We start from the raw sequence: 21296 nt of genomic DNA on the forward strand, positions 1-21296 counted from the left end.
GACTTTGAAAATTTGCCCTCTCTCCCAGAGAAGCAAGATCCAGGCTGAGTCATAGGGAACTGAGGGGATACCTAAAGAAAGGAGAAATCTTGAGGAGCCATCAGCACGCAGGATGTCTTTTTGTAGAGGAGGTTTCCGTATGGACATGGGAAGGCTCGTGGCACAGAATTATGTCCTCTAACTGAGACCCCAAGTTTAAGAGAATTTAAATGTGTTTTTGTGGAAAAAGTAATGTTTGTCCTACTCAAACATCCCTCAGGGTTGCTCATGCAGTTGGCAGAGTACTGCATGCTTAAATTTGGGGGCTTTTTTGCTCAAAGACCCAAACTCTAGTTTTCTGTTCAGGTCCCAGTTGCACACAAGTATGTGCTTACAGTGACAACTCTTGTTTTTTCTATGTAGCTTGAAGGGTTTTTTTTGTGAGGAATCTTCTCAATGAACTCAGCTCTTTTTGTCTGCTGGCTTTAGGTCCAAAATAGACTTGATTCTTTCTGCTTTTTTCTTATGTTTGCTCAGCAAGACCCATCTAAACACCTGACCTCAGCAGAGTTCTAAGCTTTTCTGATCGCTGGCTCTTGTCCCTTCTCTCTGGTTTGCAAACCCTTGCCTGACTGCATGAATCCGTTCCTCCTGGACTGGCACAGCATAGAGCCCTGCCACAGCTGGCAGCGCAGCCCCTGCAGCCCCTTCCTCACCTGTCCTGTGGAGAGATGTGTCTGCAGGGCCAGATTCACACTGGGAAGTGTTAGCAGCTCAGTCATGCTCAGCAATAAGCAGATTGCTAAAGCTGAATCCACTTTGCTTCCACACTAGCTGCTCTGTTTGCATGTTGGGGATGTGGCAGACATTCACTTTTTGCTTGTCAAACCCAATTGCTTTGCACTTGAAAAGCCCCTTTGTCACCTCTGCCCTCATTGCAGGCTTGAGGGTGGCTGTGGGGACAGCACAAATCCACCAGCAGGGTCTTTACACCGACTTAATTTTAATGGGATCTGCTGTACACTGAGGTACTCCTTGGTGTAGCCCTGTGCTGTTTATTTGTGCTGTAGAAGATGACAGCTAGGCAGCAAAACTTGAATAATTACCTTCATCTGAAACAGAACAACACACATGAGTAAAGTATCATGCTTAAAATCAGGAAGACTGAACAGTCATGATGAAATTTTGTTTCTGTTTTGATTCACATCAAAAATGTTCAGGGTATAAGTTGAGGCCAAAAAAAAGAGAAATCTTCCAGGTTTTTGCTTTTTCAAAACTGAAAAAGCAAAACTGAGCACTTTGGGTTGTCCTAAGTGTTACACTTGGTAGAAATATTTGTTTCTCTGTAGTGATAAAAACCTATTGAAATTGAGGAAGCTTTTTTAGACAACAAAGTTCATTCTGAAAAAAAATAAAGTGAAGAAAACCCCACATTGTTCTCCCTCAAAGATTGCCTTTTCTGTAGTTAAATTCATCATTAAAAATACCAGAAATAAGAATTTCCATATACAAAAAGGATTGCCTTCAGTTTCAATTGCAGATTCCCCACATGAATTTGTGAATGCACTAATCCTCTCTGAAGTTCTTTTCCTGCTGGATTTACAAGTAGTAGATTGTCAGCTGTTTTAAGAGGCAAACGTTGGAATACATCACAAGTTTGCTCAACCCATTTTGAGAGAGGAGCCTTCTATCTTCTCCTCAATGATGGGACCTTCTCAGACACAGAGCAGGATTCAGTGCAAGGTGCAGCTATCAGTGGGTAGGGATCTAGCTCAAAAGCAAAAAAAGAGAAATTGATTTGCACCAAGCACTCCCGCTCCCAGTGTAAGTTACTGTCCCGTGGGGGTGAGTTAGTGTTCCATAGGAGGATGGGATGGGAGTAACAAGCTGTGCTAAATGAGACCTGCCACTTTCAGAGCCAGCAGAGGCAACTCTGCTCTGCTTCTGTTTAGGAACTTCATTTCACACAAAGCCCTACGTGACTGTAATCTCTGTGTGCCCTGGGAAGGCCCTGGCTCTGAGGTGGTTGGGGTTTTTCCAAATCAGGGGAAGAAAATCACTTTGGCCAGGGGGTGTGCTGGGGGTGTCTGCACTGATAGGTGAGCTGGCTTGCCTCTACCACAAGATTGTTTTTTCATTATGCTGTACATATGCACAGCAGTGATCATTTCATTACACTGCTCCACATCCACATCTGTGGGGGTCCCAGTTGTGGGTTTCTTTGCATCTGGATTGAAGGCATTTGGGATGGTATTTCATGTTAAGACTCAGCTGTTTATTATTTCTTATCAGTAAAACAGTCTCACTATTGTGAGTTGGGCAGCTTTTCTTTCGAAGGCACAAAATGATTCACAATCTCTTGTTACAAGGACTTTTAAGACTAAACTATCCAATGAAGAACTCACAGCTAGATTATTTTCCCTTTTAACCCAATAACTGATCCCACAGAGCTGCAATGTGGACTTTTCTGCCCAATTACAAAATGCCACCCAAACCCATGGAGAAGAAGGGAGAAGAAGCATGAAGAAGATACCCAGGATGACACCCTGTGCCTTCCATCTTGCTTCCATCCACAACACACCAAAAATCCCAAATGCTAAATTTCTCACCCAGTGATACACCTACACTACTCTCTATAATCTATTTCACACTTCTGTGGATTCCAGTCTATCTTGAAGTGTAGGAAACTTTCTCCATGAATGAGGGTCAAAGTCAGTGCTCCCCTGGGGGTCAGGGCACCCCAGAGCAGACAGAGAAACATTCCCTGTGCCCTGGGTTTCCACAGACATCCTTGGTCTTATCCCTCCTCTTCCTGTGGCCACAAGAGCAGGACTTGTGGATCTGATTGATCACCAAGGGTTTAAAGAGAGGAGTGCTCTCTTCACAGGTGCTTGTGCAATGCCACACGCTGTCACATTTTTGGTTTTCCTGCTCCACGTGTTTTGCAGCCAGATTCTGCTGCAAGCCTTGTGCCAAATTTCAGGGATGGAAAAGAGTGATGGACACCAGGACACCAGGAGCTGCTCCAGGGCCAGCTGCCCTCTGGCACTCTTTGTTGGCAGGGACCTGCTCTGTCTACACTTCATCTCTCTTCTCTTTCTTTTTCTTTTTCTTTTTTTTTTTTTTTTTTTTTTTTTTTTTTTTTTTTTTTGGTAACAGAAAATGCAAGTAAAATCTTTTCTGGGGAGATTTGGAGATTTTACCCAAATTCTCACTTAGTGTTTATTAGTGCCACCATAGTGTTGTTGAAAGTTCTTCATCTGGTAACAATATGGGGTCTCCTGATGAAGCCAAACTTCATTAATGGCAACAGTTATGAAAACAAGCTGCAGCTGGATTTCACAGCTGTACTTAGTTTTAGAAGCATACATAGGAGTATTTAGTAATTAGTGAACAGAAGGATGCATGAGCGTCATGGGAAGTAGTAACCCATAACATTTTCAGAAAGGATCCATCCATACTGAAAGCTTCCCTGTGTAGCTATGAACACAAAACTTTCCTTTTCCAGTGACCAGGCCATTAAACAGAGGGTGGCACTAAATTCTCTTGGTAGTGACCTCAGCGAGACTGCTGGTGTTGTGCAACACCAGTCTGGTTTTCTCCTGCTGGTGTGGGGCAGTATAGGTGGTGCTCAGTTAGGATGGAAAACCTGGAATAACCTGGGCAAGGGGCTGGAGCTGCTTCACAGACTCTGAGAGGGAGCCAAGGCTGAGATCCAGCACTGAGAGGTAAGGCAGGGAGGGACACAGGCAATCTCCTCCCTGCATCCACCATTGCCTCTGTTTTAAATTGATATTTGTGTTTCTACCTCTTCAAACTCTGTTAGAATAATTCTAACCCATTTCAACCTTCATCTTTGAGCTCTGAGAATGTGTCTTGAGACTTCCTTCTCTAATAGGCAGTGATAGAGGTACCATTGGCTTGGATATTAAAATAATGAAAGCTGAGTTTTTCCACCCCTCAGAGTGGGGGTTTTAAGAAATGTTTAAGGAAAAAAAAAATACAGCAGGCACATGGTTTTATGACAGGATGTGTTTATAGGGGAGGGACTCAACCTCTCCCCTGGGTCATAAATCTGAAGAGAAGGGGAGAAGTACCAACCTGCTCTCCAAGTTCCTTGCAGCTGCAGTAGATGGTGGGGTGAACTCAGCAAAGACACATCTAATCTCACTCCATGGACTCATCTGGGCTCTAAAATAGGAAAGGCAGAGGAGATCCATGTTAATAGCTAAGATGGGAACCCACCACAAACACGTGACAGTTGAGATCTTCCAAAGGTGTTAGGTTAGGAGTTAGGTTTCATCAACAAAAAATAGCTCATAAAACTGGAATAACTTTTATTAGCTGACTTGTGAAGGCATACATTGTCAGGATGTCAATCTCTACTAAAAAGCAGAGATTGAAAACTGCTTAAAACGTACAACTAAACAAAAAAAAAATAAAAAATGCACCCATTCTCCTTTTTCAGGCAACTATCTGTCTCCAGAAGTTGGAGCTCTAGAGAAAACATATCTATTGGGAGAACTTCGATGCAATAGCAAGATCTGGCAACATCAAGGATACAAAAAATGAACAATGTGAAACTATGAGGATTAAACACTAGATGGAGTAGTTGGACTAGAATGAAATTGAGATTTATAAAGCAACTCTAGTAACAGAGCCACTGTAAATATTTTGAAATCAAGGGCTTAGTAGAGAGGCACAGCACATGAGAACACATTCTCCAGGAGTGCCAGTTCAGGGAGTTGGACATATGCTGCTGTATTCTTGCTCTATGAGCAGCCACCAGGAGGGTTCTCCCTTCAGTGCTTTTGTTGTGAGGTTCAGAAACCTCAGCAGAAAGAGGTAATAGGCTGGCTCTGGACATTGATGAGTGGCAGATACCCCTCAAATAAACAGCAAAGCAGCTTGACACTCTGTGGGAAGGTTCTGCTTCTCTCAGGTGTAAGAAAGGAAGTAACTCTCCCCATGGGCTCCTTCCTCCATCTTCTTTTTTCCCCTCTTTTTCTTACTGTCTTAGGTTGTGATATTTGAGGAGTATTGATACTCCTGCTACCTTAAGTGTGTCTCATGCCCACCCTGCAGCTTATCTCTTAATTCCCAATCCTTGCATAATTCTGTTTATTTTGGGGGCATTGCTCTCTGTCCAACTGCTCACTGAATCTGACTGTAGAGCTGGTACAGCAGAAGAAGTCACCTGATCAAAAAACAGAGAGATGCAGTTTGAGGAGCCTTCAGCCCAGAAAAGAGAAGGTGCTGGGGTGAACCTCTTGTGGCTTTCCAGTTCTCAGAGGGGTCCTGTAAGAAAGAAAAATGGGTATGACGGTGTTCACAGGGGTCTCAGGATGAGGGAAGAGATGAGGATCTGACTCCATGTTTCAGAAGGCTGATTTATTAGTTTATGATATATATTATATTAAAACTATACTAAAAGAATAGAAGAAAGGATTTCATCAGAAGGCTAGCTAAGAATAGAACAGGAAAGAATGATAACAAAGGTTTGTGTCTCAGACTCTCTGTCCAAGCCAGCTGGGCTGTGATTGGCCATTAATTAGAAACAAGCAACATGGGCCAATCACAGATGCACCTGTTGCATTCCACAGCAGGAGATAATCAATGTTTGCATTTTGTTCTTGAGGCATCTCAGCTTCTCAGGAGGAAAAATCCTAAGGAAAGGATTTTTCATAAAAGATGTCTGTGACAGATCGGGACAGAGTTTTCTGCAAGGCTGTTTGTGACGGCACACGGGGTGATGGTTTTAAGCTAACAGAGTGCAGATATGTAGATATGCAGATGCCAGAGTAGGCATAAGGAAGAAAGCTTTTAGGATGAGGATGGTGAGACACAGCGAAGGCACAGCAGCTCCCTGTGCCTGCTCTCTGTAAGGAGCTCCCGGTGCCTCACCACAGGGACAGGACAATGGGCAGTCTGTGTGGGAAGCAGGGCTTTGGAGGCCTAAAACAAACTGTCCCCAGGGCCAGGGACAGTGCTGGCCATTCTCTCCCTGGGCAGACAGCCCTGTGAGGAAGGCATCTCTTGAGAGCAGCAGTTGGTGAATGAGCTTTTGACCTTTTCAACTTATTGTATTGGTATCTAGCCAAACAATTTGAGTTCATCTGTAGTGTGCAATACTCAGGAAACAGAGGAGTGACATATATGTTTCCTACCAAGGAATAAACTGCCTTTTGTGGAGGAATAAATCAGGCCTTTGCTGCTGATGGCCAGATGCCCTCCTGCACTATGCAAGCACTGAGAGGAGCAAAGAAAACCCTAAAGAGGCTCAGAAAGAGGGATGTACAGTTAAAAAATCTTCCATTTTTCTTCCTTTAGGTCAAAAGTAGATCCTAACAGCATTATTTTGTGGATGAAATCCTGACCCCAGTGTAGCAGGGGGTTTGACATTGACACCAGCAGGGCCAGCACTTCACCCTATGTCGTTTGGAGTCTTCTTCAGCTTAAAAGACAAAAGCCAGAAGTTTCTCCAGGGATGCTGATCACCATGTGACAGCCCCTCAGACTCTTCTGAGAGTCATGGTTCTATGATTCTGTGATCCTCAGGCCCAGATTTCCTCCAGGGATTTGTATATTCCTCCCAGGGGACAGAAGCCCAGACCTGGCCATGGCATGCTGTGTCTGCAGCAGCAGTGTGAGCCTGACAAGATGGTCAGGGGGCAGAATCAATATCCATGGAAACCCGTTTAAAAGATTTTCTCAAAAAACAAGCAAACAAACAAAAAAACCACAACAAAGCAGTATTTTCATATTCAAGTTATAGTGCTCAATAAAACATTTGGGTTCAGTTAATAGGGGTAGATGTTCATGGACTTTTCTTTTGGGTTTTCTGGGGGTTTTTTCCCCAAACATTTTTGGTTTTCCTGGACTTTTTGTTTGCTTTTTGTTGGAAAATTAGGATTTCTAGCTGTTTGTTGCTTACAGATCAACGTGGCAGCATGTTTGAGGTCAGGTTCCACTGGCTATAGTCATCAATGCTACAGCTGCCAGTGATCTCTTTCTTCAGAGCTAGGAGATACTGCTGATGGACAGCAAAGATATTTGGTGAGATAGAACTTGATTTTCTGTGCTAAAGAAAATAATCCTTCTCTGTGAGAGTGACTAGACTTGGGAGCAGTTGCCCAGAGAAATTGAGGAGTCTCCAAACCTGACCGGACATAGCCCTGGGCAATGCTTAGGCAACCTGAGCAGATCATTGTACTTGCTGATCTCCAGAAGCCCCATTCAGCCTCACCACCTCTGTGATCCTGTGATTTAAAACACCCATCTTTTTATTTGCACAAACCTGGGCTGCCTTTTTTAGTGCAGATCCATGCTTCCCTTTGGATCTTTGCCCAACAGCTGCTGAGAGCCCTGGTGGCTTTGCAGGTGACTGAGCAGAGGTTTGGCAGAAGCTGATCTCACAGGGTGCCCAGCTGCCTGCTCATCCAGTCTTCTCTCAGGATGCTCATCAGGACAGCATTCAGTTTCCCATGAGAGGGCACTCCACAGGTGGAATGCCTTCTTCCTGTGTTGGTGCTGGGGAAATGTCTCTGTCAACACAGAGCAGCTCTCATTATGTGCTTGAGGGACTGCAGTTGCCATTTGCAATAAAAAACCTGTTTACAGCCTGTATCCTGTGATGGTGTTCACAGGGGTTCTTGGATGAGGGAAGAGACGAGGATCTGACTCCGTGTTTCAGAAGGCTTGATTTATTATTTTATGATATATTTTACATTAAAACTATACTAAAAGAATAGAAGAAATTATTTCATCAGAAGGCTAGCAAGAATAGAAAAAGAAAGAATGATAACAAAGATTTGTGGCTCGGGCTCTCTGTCTAAGCCAACTGGGCTGTGATTGGCCATTAATTAGAAACATCTAACAGGGGCCAATCACAGATGCACCTGTTGCATTCCACAGCAGCAGATAACCAACGTTTACATTTTGTTATTGAGGCATCTCAGCTTCTCAGGAGGAAAAGTCCTAAGGAAAGGATTTTTCATGAAAAGATGCCTGTGACAGTATCCTGCTTCCACCTTTCTCTAAGCCTTCAGCAGTGCCCAATCCTCGTGCTGGAGCTCTGTACAAGGGTGAATCCCACATATTTCTCATTCTTCCTTTCTGCTTCTCTCTCTGTTGTGAAAGTCCTCAAGTCCAGTGGCTGCTTTTGAGTTATTTGGATGGTGCAGTATGGTTTGTTGAGTGACACATGTATTTATCCAGTCTTTATGTCATATTCCTTCCCCCAAAAACTGCAGGACCAAAATTTCTCTTTCTCACAGGAAAAGGGAATAAACTTGACCCACATTGAGTCCCGACCTTCCCGTCTCAACAAAGATGAGTATGAATTCTTCATTAACTTGGAAGGCAAGAATGTCCCAGCACTGGACAAGATCATCAAGTCCTTGAGAACTGACATTGGAGCAACAGTCCATGAGCTCTCACGAACAAAGAAGAAGGACACTGGTAAGGATATACTGACAAGGTTAACCCTGACATGGACTATTTATGTCACATACTGAAATTACTTATTTTTCCTGTCTCTATTTTTCCTGTACTGTTAACTTTTTCATTTGGGATTTTTTGTAGTGTAAATTTTTGCCACAATTCTAAGTCTCCTGTGAAACTAGGGAGGCTCTGCCACCCACTTTGGTGGGAACAGGACTAACTCTCCCTTACTGTAAGAAATCCCAGGGAATTGCAGTTCTGCCTTTGGAGGGAAATAAGGAAAGATTTTTTTGAGTTGCTCCTGCTCCTAATTCTCAGAGATTTGCTGGAGTTGAGGCTGCTTGGTGCAGTGGTGGCTGCCTAGCAGATAGTCTGAGACAGACTTAAATGCCTGCTCAGATAACAGATGTGATTTTAATAGGATTTCAGACTTTAAATACTTTAGGCCTGGATCTTCCTCTTCCTTCCTAGGAACAACATGAAAGGACATTAATACCTCCTTGAGATCAGTACTGGTAATCCTTTTACCGTTTCCTTTGTGTCCTACCCATGACATTACATTTGAAGATGAAAAAGGAGAAGGCAGATTCTCTTTGGAGTCAGTTTTCCCCATTCATAGACAAAGGGACAAAAGGTTGATTAGGTGATTTATGATCATGTCAGATCGAAGAGGTTCACTTTTGGGGCTTTTTTTATTTCCAGAAGAAAGCTACAGGACCTACCAGGGCTTAACATTCATTTTTCTAGTTAGCATGAAGAAGGTAATAAAGAAGTTTATGAAATAATAAAGTGGTCTATAAACAACTTATAGACAGAGTGTATAGCGTATGCCAGAGTCAGACAGAGATACAGCTCTAAATATCATCCAGGAAAGTCTTGCATGTGAAATTCTGACCTCACAGAAGTCAAAACTCCTGTGGTCAGCTGTAGGATTAGGATTTCACTGCATGTTACTGTGCTGATCAAAGGAGTTTTTTAGCTAGATTATCCTGTCAGCTTCAAAAAGGGATTTGATCCTCTTCTGTCTGAGAGGATAACTTGTGTTTGTTAGTTTCAGCAATTCAGAAATATTATAAAATGGGAACTATTTATTGCCAGGGAGACAGAGGAAGATTGATATTTCTTCTTGCCCTTTCTCATTTTTTTTTTTTCAATTTCAACTCCTCTCATGAGCAATAAGGATCCAGCCAAACTGAAATCCTCCACGGGCCATATTTTGAAAGGTCAAACGAGCCCTGCTTAGGGGATGAACTGTGGGTGGCAAATCCTGGGCAGAGAGAGATGGGAACAGCCCGAGCTGTAGGAAGTGTGGTGAGATGCTGTCCTTTATCAGGGATGGCATTAACAAATAACAGGCCTTGTGGTGCCTTTTGGGCCAGCTTGTCTTTCAAATGAATCCTCCTGGCAAATCTGGTCACAGTCCACAGATGTGCCTGTGAGAAATCTTATTCCCAAATCACAGAACAAGGGCGCTGTGCCTCCAGGGAGCACAGTCTCAGACAGATGGTTTATGGGGATGTTGCCACACTTGTCTCAGTGGGCAGGTAAAGGCTGGGAAGGTTTTCTTCCAGAGGCAATCTGGGATCCTATGGGACTGATTCTTTTGCTGCAGCCTAGGATGCTGTCATTTCTTCCCTGCAAAGGATTCATTTTGCTCCTGCTCATGATTTGAGAAAGAAAAACCATAGTTTTCTGTTTCCTCTGGAAAGAACACAGTCCCTTTTTTGGGGCACTGCTTTGTTGGCACTCAGAGGAAATTTCTGTATTCTGTCCCTTCTGTATATTAACATATTTATATGTATGTTTAACATACATATATTATATGTATGTTAAACATGGTGTGTATGTGATTTATTGGGCAAGGGATAAGTGAACGGCCCCTTTCCCCTTTCCTTTCCCCTTTCCTTTCCCCTTTCCTTTCCCCTTTCCTTTCCCCTTTCCTTTCCCCTTTCCTTTCCCCTTTCCTTTCCCCTTTTCCTTTCCCCTTTTCCTTTCCCCTTTTCCTTTCCCCTTTTCCTTTCCCCTTTTCCTTTCCCCTTTTCCTTTCCCCTTTTCCTTTCCCCTTTTCCTTTTCCTTTTCCTTTTCCTTTTCCTTTTCCTTTTCCTTTTCCTTTTCCTTTTCCTTTTCCTTTTCCTTTTCCTTTTCCTTTTCCTTTTCCTTTTCCTTTTCCTTTCCTTTCCTTGTCACTTTAACTGCTTTTAGTATCTTTTCTTAATGCAACGTTTAATTGACACATTCCAATAGTTACAAATATCAGATTTGGATCAGCAGTGTAATTTTAGGTGAGAGCAGGCCAGCAAAGTTCTCTAAATCCAAATGTAGCTTTGGAGCTTCAGATGAGAAGGGCTGGCAGCTGCTGAGCCAAAAGCTCTTTGTGTATGTGGAAAGATTTGTTGTAAAAACACAGTGCATCTCCTAGTGGCTCTTTTTGGGAACAAGATGGTAGCTGCAGTCCACTTGGAGCCCATGAATAAAAATAATTAAATATTATTCTGTTGCAGCATTAGGGAAATGCAGACAATTTATTGCATTTCTGAAACAAGCTGGGAGCTGAGGATCTGTAGGGCCCTTGTTTGCCAGACCCTGAGGCTAGCCAGAGCATTTGAGAGTGTTTAAAAAGGGCTAAACCTGGGCCTTGAACTGCTATAAATTGCATAGACCTGTCTTTGACCCTCCTCACAATGGTCCAAGTGGAGGATTCTGCAGAAGTCCTGCTCTGCTGCCTCTCATTTAAATGGCTCATTAGCATTCTGCTCAGCATTTGACCCCACAGTAATTTGGTCACCACTTGGGTGTCCAGCACCATCCCATATAAATGCTGCTGTTTCACTTACAGACAAATCAATATTTATTGCTGATCAGCCCACGTTGGCTCGTCAGACCTTGACAGAGGCCCAGTGTTGCAGGAGCTGGCCCTGGCAGTTCATTAATGACTGTGCAGACAGACAGACAGAGAGTCTGGCTGCAGGAGGATGCTGCAAACAAAACACGGGATAGATTCAGCCAGGGGCTAATTTGATTTCATCTTTTGAATAGTTTCTGGGAGGGCTGGGGACAACGTCCTGGCACATCACATTTAGGCAGAAGACCCACCAGTCCCCTTTTTTCACCCTGGCCCTTGATGTGAGGGCTGTATGGACTTGGTGCAGTGTTTGCCCCAGAACTGTGCCCAGAGTCTTTGATTCTTGTTTCCATGAGAGCTGAGAAAGCTCAGCACTTTCCAGGACCCACCCTAACAACTTGGGCTGGTGCAAGCAGCACTAAGTCTCCTTGGGATTTCCCTTCCACAGCCTGCCATGTCCATCCAGCTCTGCAAGCTCAGAGCTGCTCTCATTTATCCCCTGCTGGTGTTTGGGTAGGCAGGATCAGGACTTGGTGCCAGGAAGATAAGTTGCTTCTCCTATTAAGGGAAAAATCAAATCACCCATCTCCACACCCAGGACTGACACCACATCAGCCTGGAGTCAGTTTTTCCTCGAGTCTTTAATGAGGTCTGCACCAAGTACTAATGTAATCTTGAGAATAAGATATTTAATGAAAGTAATGAAAATCAGCAATGTTTCAAACCTGGCCCAATGAGACCTTTTTGATTCAGGCCAGCAAAGCCCTACAGACATCTCTGCCAAAATCCAGTGCAGACTTCAGCCCCCACCAATTTTTCTACACAGCTTGGACCTTCCAGGTCATGGTGCATCCCCGAGAAGGGTGGTTTTCTCTCTAATACAGACGAATCCTTTGCTGTGGGGCTGCCAGACAGCCTTTTTTCCTCAGTGCCTAACATAAAACCTTTACCAGTGTGCCTCACCCCAGGCTGGTAGTGGGGAGTGCGAAGCACAAAACAGTGAAGCAATTCCCCACCATCACACAAGGGTCAGTGATACAGCCAGGAGACAAGCCCAGGTGGAAAATGGGCAGGACATAGTGTAATAGTGACTATTCTCTATAAATCAAACACACCTTTTTCTACTCTCCCCTGTGACTAGTTTAAGTGAAGGAGTTTGGGGTGCAGGAAACTTTCTGGCAGCGAGGGGAGAGAGTGTTTCTGGAGCAAATAGGATAACCAGCGATGCATCCCGCAGCGCAGAAACCCATCTGGGGACCTTCCCGGGTCTGCTGCTGCCATCTAGTGACTCGCTCAGGTCTGGATTTCAGGGCAAGGGAAGGGAGAGCATCCTGGAGAAGGGCGGACCAAATCCCCCTTCTGCCGGGCAGGGAAGGGTCCCTGCATCCCGGGATGCTCAAGCAAACAAATGTGCAGGCTGCCAGCATGGAGCCAGGCTGGATGGGACAGGATCTGTGGTGTGGGCTCTCTCTCTCTGCCTGGGGCCCCAAATCGAGCCCTGTAAAGCTGCTGCTGCTCCAGCACCTCTGTGCAGGTGCCTCGCAGGAACCCAGTGAGCTACAAGTGCCCTCCGTGCTGTGAGGCTCGGCACAAAGCTGAATAGTCCTGGAGACAGAGATCTTCTTATCCTGCAGGTGGTCCATGAGGTCTGGGATGAGCCCCATCACCAGGGCACTGCAGGGAACTCATTCAGCAGCTGCTGGCCCAGGATCAGGTTCACTTGGCAGAGCCCCCAAAATAAGATGGGGAGGTATGGCCCGGCAGCAGAGCTCCCAGCTGAGCAGAGAGCCACAGAGGGGAATCAGCTGTTTGCCAAGCACTGGCTGGGCAAGCAACACCCATTGTCCACCAGAAAGTGTCTCGAGGAATTGTAAACTTTTACTGATAGAGGCTGCCCCTGCTCAGTCCCCTGTATTGAATTGCCATGGAGAAGCTTGACTTACCCTTTTTATCTCAACACATCACATCTGGAAATCCCTGTGATTCTTCATTGTCTTGCACCTTATGTCCTGTAATGAGAGGGTCACAAGTGCATTACACTCTGTGTGCTCACCATGGTCCCTTCTCACATGGCTGTGCCTGGGACAGTGGGTATAGCACGTGAGTTACAAGTCAATAGAGAACCAGACCAAGAAAGTTAATCAAGTTAATGCATAATTCTGTAATGACTGCAGTGCTAGTCTGAGGTATTAGGATGCCATTTGTCGCTTTGTTTCAGAATCCTAGCACAAGTGGATCCACCAAGTAGATCTTAGAGTGTTTCAGACAGTCCAAAAATTCTTTATCCTTGTTGTGGAGTTTCTTGTGGTTCCTTTGAAGGGGATGATTCTCACTTATTGTGAATTTTTTTTGCATTTTGATAAGCCAAGACACCAGAAGTAATATACAGAAAATCATGAACATTACAAGGCAGCTCTGCACCAAGGTTCAGATGCTCTTGATGTTCTGTATTCTCCCAACAGTGTGAAACAATCACAAATTCAAGACAACTTGCTTGGTTTGTTCTTGTTTTGATTATGGGCAAAAGGACTGAAAGAACTTAGCCCCTTGCCTATGTTTCTTTATATGTATGATGAAAAGATGAAAATATCAGAAGGAGGCCAAAAATCAAGTAACAAAGGATACCAGTCTCTATTTCTTTTCTCTTTTGCAGTACCGTGGTTCCCAAGAAGTATCCAGGAGCTGGACAGGTTTGCCAACCAGATCCTAAGCTATGGAGCAGAATTGGATGCTGATCATCCTGTAAGAATTTTTTTAGCAATTTCTCTAGTTAATGGCACTGATGTTTCTCTCATTTAAGTTTGCTCTTTTTTAATACAGATCTAGTAGACTAAATTTCACATGGTGCAGGACAAGAAGACTATCACATTTCTAGGGTTATAATCAGCCCAATCCCTCGTTATGGAGTAAATTAAACCAAAGGTTGCTATAATTGAGCAAATACCATGAGATCTTAAAAGTTGTAGTGGTTTTCAGAGCACAAGGCCACCACAAGGACACATCTAATCTTCCCAGGAGGCTCTGATGTAGTGATTCCAGGCTCACTTTGTGTATCACTAACAAGGAAAAGAAGCAACATGGCATAGCACAGAGAAAGAAAGACTTTTTTGATTCTTGATTACATACACATGATTTAGCTCAGTGTATTGTTACGTGGATACTAAATCTGACATGGTACTTTTAAGGTGAGACATGACAAAAGAAAATATTCTTGGTTCAAAAAGTTTATGGTTTAAATGGTAGCATCAGAAAGTTTTGTTCATTGACTTAGCTGATAAAAAAAAAAAAGTTTTGTGGTTTTTCAGTTTTGTTCAGATACAAGAATATTTTCTGCCTCTATTCCCTCTCCAAGCAAACAACAACTTACTTTCATTTGTCAAAACACACTGAGTTCCATGCAGTGCACCAGAAATTGCTGCTATTAGTTTAATTGAGATAGGGTGATTATAAATAAATTACATGCAGTGCACCAAAAATTGCTGCTATTAGTTTAATTGAGATGGGGTGATTAGTCATTCACTACCTATTGCTTAATTCAAGACGTGTTATGTACCATGCACAATGATTCATGATGTTCACTGTGGCCATATGAGAGGCAGGATGAAAGGGGGTACACTGAGCCAATGGCCCCCTTGTGTGTCATGTGGGAATAGACCAGGATTGTATTTGAAAAAAGAACCAAGAAAAAAAAAAGAAAAGAAAAATATATAAAAAGAAATTAAGTGTCTTTCCTCCAGTTCCTAGAATTAGTTAGTGAGCACTTGTGCCTTAAAAAAAGCAAGCCAGCTGCTGGGGTAAATAGATGACAGTCCACAGAGTGCAGAAAAAGATAAATTAAAGGAGCCTGTGTTTTTAGTAAAGTGATGCACGGAATTTAATTACAATGACCTCCATGACAGGTTAACCTTGGACAGTGCATTTCTTTGGCCATTGGCTGTCCCTTTTTGATTCACACTTGTGAATTTACACTCTGCTTCAGCTTCCTCCTGTACTTGGCTGTGTTTTGTGGCCCCTCAGTCCAGTTGTGCCATTGACCACTAGGAGATGCATTTATGGATCTCTGGATCACTGCATTTATGCTGCAGTGCCCAGGGAGCTGTTCCTGTTTGTCCTGCAGAAGGGCATCCTAGCTTGGAAGGGAGAATGTTTCTGCACTCCAGGTGGTGAAGGCACTCCTGCTCCTGAGGACCTTTTAATCCAAACAGCAGGCACACTGGGGTGGGAGAAGGGTTATCCTAGATGAAGATTTAGAGGTTTTATTTCTTATCCTTGCTTTTATTGCTAATTAGCTGCAAAGGTCAAGCTCCCAGCCACAAGGTCTATTAGACATTCTTTGTAGTCATTAATTGCTTTCAAATAGTTGAATTTGTACTACAAATAGGGGGTTTTGGCCTGCTAAGTGGCTACTGATCCTCCAGCAGTTTGAAAATGAGCACTTTTAAGTGTGGTTCACGCTGAAAATCTGCCTAAAAGGTCCGATTGAGTTGATGAATGTGTTTCTAATATGTTTTGATTCTGGTTCTCTAGAGCAGCTCGGCTGTGCCAGGCACAGCAACAAGCTTCAAGGGAAACCAGAAGGGCATGGTTATCCAAGTACTGATAATTCTGGGCTGCTCTTGCCAGGGGCACCTTGTTGTTGCTGTAAAGGAACGTTTCCCTATCTTATAGGAAGTGGAAATGAGAAAAAGAAAGGATTTATTGGGGCAGGGGTGGTGAGAGACTGTTGCTGCTCAGGGAGGCAGCCCAGGAAGGAGCGCTGCCCTGGCTGAGTGGAGCCTGGCAGAACTGAGGCAGCTTTCCCACCTGTAGCCATGATATTTTCTGAAAAATCCTTTCCTTAAGATTTTTTCTCCTGAGAAGCTGAGAGGCCTCAGGAACAAAATGTAAGCAATGATTATCTGCTGCTGTGGAATGCAACAGGTGCATCTGTGATTGGTCTCATGTGGTTGTTTCTAATTAATGGCCAATCACAGTGAACTGGCTCGGACCCTGTGTCCGAGACACAAGCTTTTGTTATAATTCTTCCTTTTATATTCTTAACTAGCCTTCTGATGAAATCCTTTCTTCTATTCTTTTAGTATAGTTTTGATATAATATATATCATAAAATAATAAATCAAGCCTTCTGAAACATGGAGTCAGATCCTCGTCTCTTCCCTCATCCCAAGACCCCTGTGAACACGGTCACACCCACTGACCTTGCTGCCCTTCTGGGATGCACCAGCCATGCCTGTGGGTGCTCACTGATGGCAAGGCTCCTCACCTTTTTCCTTTACTGACCATTTTGCATGGGCTGAGCATCAGTGTTTCTCTGCAGGGGTTCAAAGATCCCGTGTACCGGGCCCGGAGGAAGGAGTTCGCGGATATCGCCTACAACTACAGACAGTGAGTACCCACGGCATGGGACAGACCAAGCCCTCATCTCCTGCCCTCATCTCCTGCCCTCTCCTAGGCTGCTCACCCTGCTGCCTACCCCTGCTTTTCCACAAGCATCCTCCTGCTGTTGGCTTTTCTCTGCCACGTGTTTAAATCTTCCTGTTCACGCATTTATCCCCAAATCGCAGCCAAACAAAGGTAAATTGTTCCAGGCACACGTTTAGAAGAGACATCATCTCCCTTCTCTCCCCACAACACCCCTCTTTCCCAGCTTTGTTGTCTAATTGAGCAGCAGACTGTTGCTGCTACAAAGGCCTGAGCATTGAATAAATCTGGTATTCCCCATTAAACCAGGGCTGAGGGAGGAGTGCCTATCATTAACATTAAAGCAGGATCTGCATACACTATTAAAATAATGAATAACATATGGTTCTGATGCTAATCCAGCGTCTGTTACCCTACTTTTATCATGTCTAATCCAGCTGCAATCAGCAATTTAGGCTTTCATTTCCCAAGAAAAATAAATTAATAGAGATGATAAATTCAGTTAGAGCTTATTTGATTGCTTTCAATGATCGGATCTGGAGGAGAAAAAATTCTGTTTCCAGAGACACTCGTGTGTGTAGATCAGTACTACTGGGCTTGATTCTTCCTGGGACTGGTAAAAACTGTGTTTGCAAAGTAAAATTAACATATATTATAAATTTTGGGCTACAATTTGCAATTAATATCTTTGCAAGATAGCCCTTGAGCCAAAGAGCTAATAGTGTAATCACAAAAGGAGAGACAAAATTGGATTGGTTTATGGAAAGTACAAAATGTCAGGTGAAAAAGTCAGAAATCCAGTTTATAGCCAGAAAATTTGGATAAGATTTTTGTGTCTAGATGTGAACAGATCTAATGTCCATTCTTAGATATCCCACAGAAGATACAGAGAAGTGGACAGGAGGAGAGGCACAACCAAAGTTATCAGGCTTCACTGAAAAGGAAAGGGTTCTTAAGTTGTGAAGGTGCTACACAGCTGCCACAGTGAGATGGGCCAGTGGTTGCTTGCCTTGTATTCTTCCTAACATTAATTTAATCCTCTTCTCTATCCCTTCTTTTGCATCTGTTCTGTCCTCTTTCTTTGTGCTGTTTGCCCCTACTTTGCCTTTGCTTTTTTGCCTCCTCTCATGATAGATTAACCCACTGTTTTTTGTTGAATTCCCAATTTCCCTGATTTCTCTTTGCTTTTAGCTTCCCTCCTTCCTCTGCCTTACTTTGCTTCTGACCCCATTGATCCCTATAATTTTTTTAATTGAAATTTGAAAGGTTTTAAAGTCATAGCTTCCCCCAGTAGTCCTAGAAGGTCAAAAGAAACCACCTGGAAGGTGGTTGAGGATTATTTAGGAGTGCTATAGGAACAAAAATCACCCAGCAATCCTCATAATTCAGCATGATGTTTAAAGCTCCACAGATCAAGGAGAGCTGATACAGAGAGACAGAAGGTGATGGTTCTCCAGAGGAGCTGCCCTGAGGCTCAAGAAAAAAAATAAAGAGAAAGTGGGAGATGGTGGGGTGTCATCAAGAGTTTAACAATGGGTCTCTGGGGTTTGGAAAGCTTCAGCATTGTTCCAGCAGTGTTGTTAAACCTATTAAGTTACTTAAACCCCTTTGATTATCTCAAAGCTGCTGGATTCACCTATGGCCTTAACATTATTGCTAAGGAATTGGTTGTTCACAGGAGGCCAAACTGCACTGCTTGTGATGGATAACTCCTGTTAGCTTCAACATGAGCTAAGCACGTGGAGGCCTGAGGGTGGGATTTAACTCATAATTGCTCCTTACAATTATAAAAAGTCAAACTGGCTGGAGTCTGCATCTGTTACGGCACAGAGCACAGATCAGAATTTCTCTGTCACTGCAGCAGAGTTTTATGGAGCTGATGGTTTCATGTTTTTACAAAAAACATTAATGAAATGCTCACTAGAGCAAGAAGTAAAACAGCTTCTTCATATCAAGAAAGAAAAAACAAATTGAAACCAACAGCGAGCAAGTATTTTTAGAAGAACACCTTTAAAAGACAAATAAGCACTGATTTATTTTTAACACAATAATGCAAGGAGCTGTCTAAAGGCCATTATCTCAGCCAAGGTCATTAGAGTCCTTTCCAGACACTTCCTAGGGACAAGTGAGGTTCCTTTTGCACTTGCACATCAACCCAAAAGCAGCTCCTCTCCTGCACCAGCAGCTCCTGGCCAGTCCTAGTAAGGCTGCAACATGAAGCAGAATAACAAAACTGTTTTAAAAATGGAAAGTGGGAAAGGACAAAGAGCATGTTGATGGCATAAGACATTTTCTGTGGCTGCTATTGAGGACATCCATTTTCTTTCTAGTGGCCAACCTATTCCACGAGTCACCTATACGGAAGAAGAAAAGAAAACTTGGGGCACTGTCTTCAGGGAGCTGAAGAGTCTGTATCCAACTCATGCTTGCTATGAACACAACCACGTGTTCCCACTGCTGGAGAAGTACTGTGGCTACAGGGAGGACAATATTCCCCAGCTTGAAGACGTTTCAAATTTCTTGCAGAGTAAGTTTGAAGCCCCTAAAAGAACCAAATGAAATGAAAGGCCTCAGCTATCAGTGGGGGTGGTGCTTCCAGAGAAGGAAAAACAATCCTTGATTTAGCAAAGGTTCCCTAAGATTTTTGGGCACGTCACTTAGCCTGTGTCCCAGGTCTTTCTCTAATGCTTCTGGGGATACAATGGGACAAATGCTCAGATACTGTGCTGGTGGTATTCCTGGGCAGAAAATTGCCTGGAATTAAACTCTATTTAACATAAGGATATGAGAAACAACTGCTCACTTTGAAAATTTAAAAAGGTTAATTAAACCTTAACAAGAATACAACAAAAGGACTACATAAGGAAAAAATTGCAGTGCTGGGAACTGCTCGTGTGCATGACATGTGGCCAGTTCATCTTCAAGAGGGATGCTCAGTCGTTTATACCCCTGGGGTTGTATCAGCCAGCCCTGGCCCCTCCAAAGCCTGTCAGTCAGCTCTTCTTTGCCATTTATCAGTGGAGATGCTTTCTTGTCACTGGATTGGAGGTCAGGTGTTGCCATGCTGCCCCCCTGAGCACCCCCAAGCTTTTCCATTCCCCCCTGCCCCGTGCCAGGGAGACCTGTGCAGCTTCTTTGTACCTGTCCTGGACAGCCCAGGCTGTGTGATGGCAGCAACACAGGGGGGAAAGGGAACTGTGGGGAGAGCAGAGGGCATCTAAACTACAATAACATAACTGTACATCATTAAAGCTTTTCTTAATAGTCACACAATAGTTATCTCTTAATTGTGAGAGCAAATCATCTCATTATCCATCTATAACAAGGAGATTTTAAAAAACCAAACCAACAGCCGTCAACAAACTTTTCCCTCTCTAAGGAGTCTGGATGGGGATAAATCAAGCACAGAGCTGTTTTTAAGGTGCTGTCTGTCTGTCCCTTCAGGCTGCACTGGGTTTCGGCTGCGTCCCGTGGCCGGCTTGCTCTCCTCCCGGGATTTCCTGGCGGGGCTGGCGTTCCGCGTGTTCCACTCCACGCAGTACATCCGCCACGCCTCCAAGCCCATGTACACCCCGGAGCCGTGAGTACCCCGCCACACCGAGGGTGTCAGGCTGCTGCACACCACCAGCAGGCTCAGACCAGCTGGGAAAGCTGCCTGGGGCTCCTGGGAACAGGGCTAAGGGAGAGCAGCCAAGGGACTGCTCTCTTCTGGAAACGTTTATGGAGCCTTTCTAGTGTGTTGAACAGTCTGCATCCACTTCTGCAAGTTCTCCTGGGGCACACGAGAGAGTTTTGCTTGTGTGGTGGCTGGGATGCAAGAGAGCAGTGTGCAAGGGCACTTAGCTATTAGCACCCAAGTAGTGCAGCAAGGACATAACCTGCTGCAAGCAAGCTTCTGGCAGTAAGACAGGAGAAGCCCAGGCTCCTCAGAAACTCAGAGCCCATCTCTTTTTAATTTTGGAGTGTTTCTCTCTGTCCCTATCTGTTGGGAAGGATGAAACAGGAAAGCAGTATAAATATGATTGTCTGGCCAAAGATTTTGAGACTATGGAAACTATAAGTGAGATTGAAATGAAAGCAAGCTTTGAGACACCTTAGTTGCTGAACAACTGGAAAACAATGGTGTGGTGGACTGAAGGTAATCCCCTTTTGATGAAACAACACCTTCTGCTTGCAGACAGGCCCAAGGGTCAGAGCAGACCCTACTAGCTTGGCAGAAGGCGTCCAAAGAGGAGTTTTTAGGGTTTAAAATGTAACACAGTATGGTAATGTAGTGATTCTTATAGGCTGTATGTAAATGCTATAGGATTTGTATCTTGTACTAGATTGGTTAGTGAGAATCAGAATATTCAACACAGAAGAAGATTTATGGTATTGTAACGGGAACTTTGCTCTCTTATGCTTTTGCTGTCTTACCCTTTTTACTCCGTTACACTCTTACTCTCTTTCCCTCTCATCCTCTCTACCCCTCTCTTCTCTCGGGCCTGCTCCGAGCTGTGGCTGGCAGCTCCAAGCAGGGCCCTGCACCCAGGCCCTTTCCAATAAACCCCAAATTCCACAACCTGACTTCAGAGATCTCTCATCTCCATCCATACCGACCGTCCTACCCCCC

At 44.0% G+C, this 21296-nt stretch overlaps 1 protein-coding gene across 1 annotated transcript in view; it reads left to right on the forward strand.

Annotated features, from left to right (window-relative positions):
* Positions 1-21296, forward strand: part of PAH (phenylalanine hydroxylase) — a 36604-nt gene that overhangs the window by 6852 nt on the left and 8456 nt on the right. Inside the window, exons 4-8 of the mRNA XM_063153984.1 lie at positions 8256-8439; positions 13918-14006; positions 16581-16648; positions 19015-19211; positions 20129-20264. Of these exons, the coding sequence (XP_063010054.1) occupies positions 8256-8439; positions 13918-14006; positions 16581-16648; positions 19015-19211; positions 20129-20264 (674 nt within the window). The remainder of the gene's footprint in view (positions 1-8255; positions 8440-13917; positions 14007-16580; positions 16649-19014; positions 19212-20128; positions 20265-21296) is intronic.

The sequence above is a fragment of the Melospiza melodia genome, chromosome 4 (genome assembly GCF_035770615.1).
Source record: "Melospiza melodia melodia isolate bMelMel2 chromosome 4, bMelMel2.pri, whole genome shotgun sequence".
NCBI classification, from domain to species: domain Eukaryota; kingdom Metazoa; phylum Chordata; class Aves; order Passeriformes; family Passerellidae; genus Melospiza; species Melospiza melodia.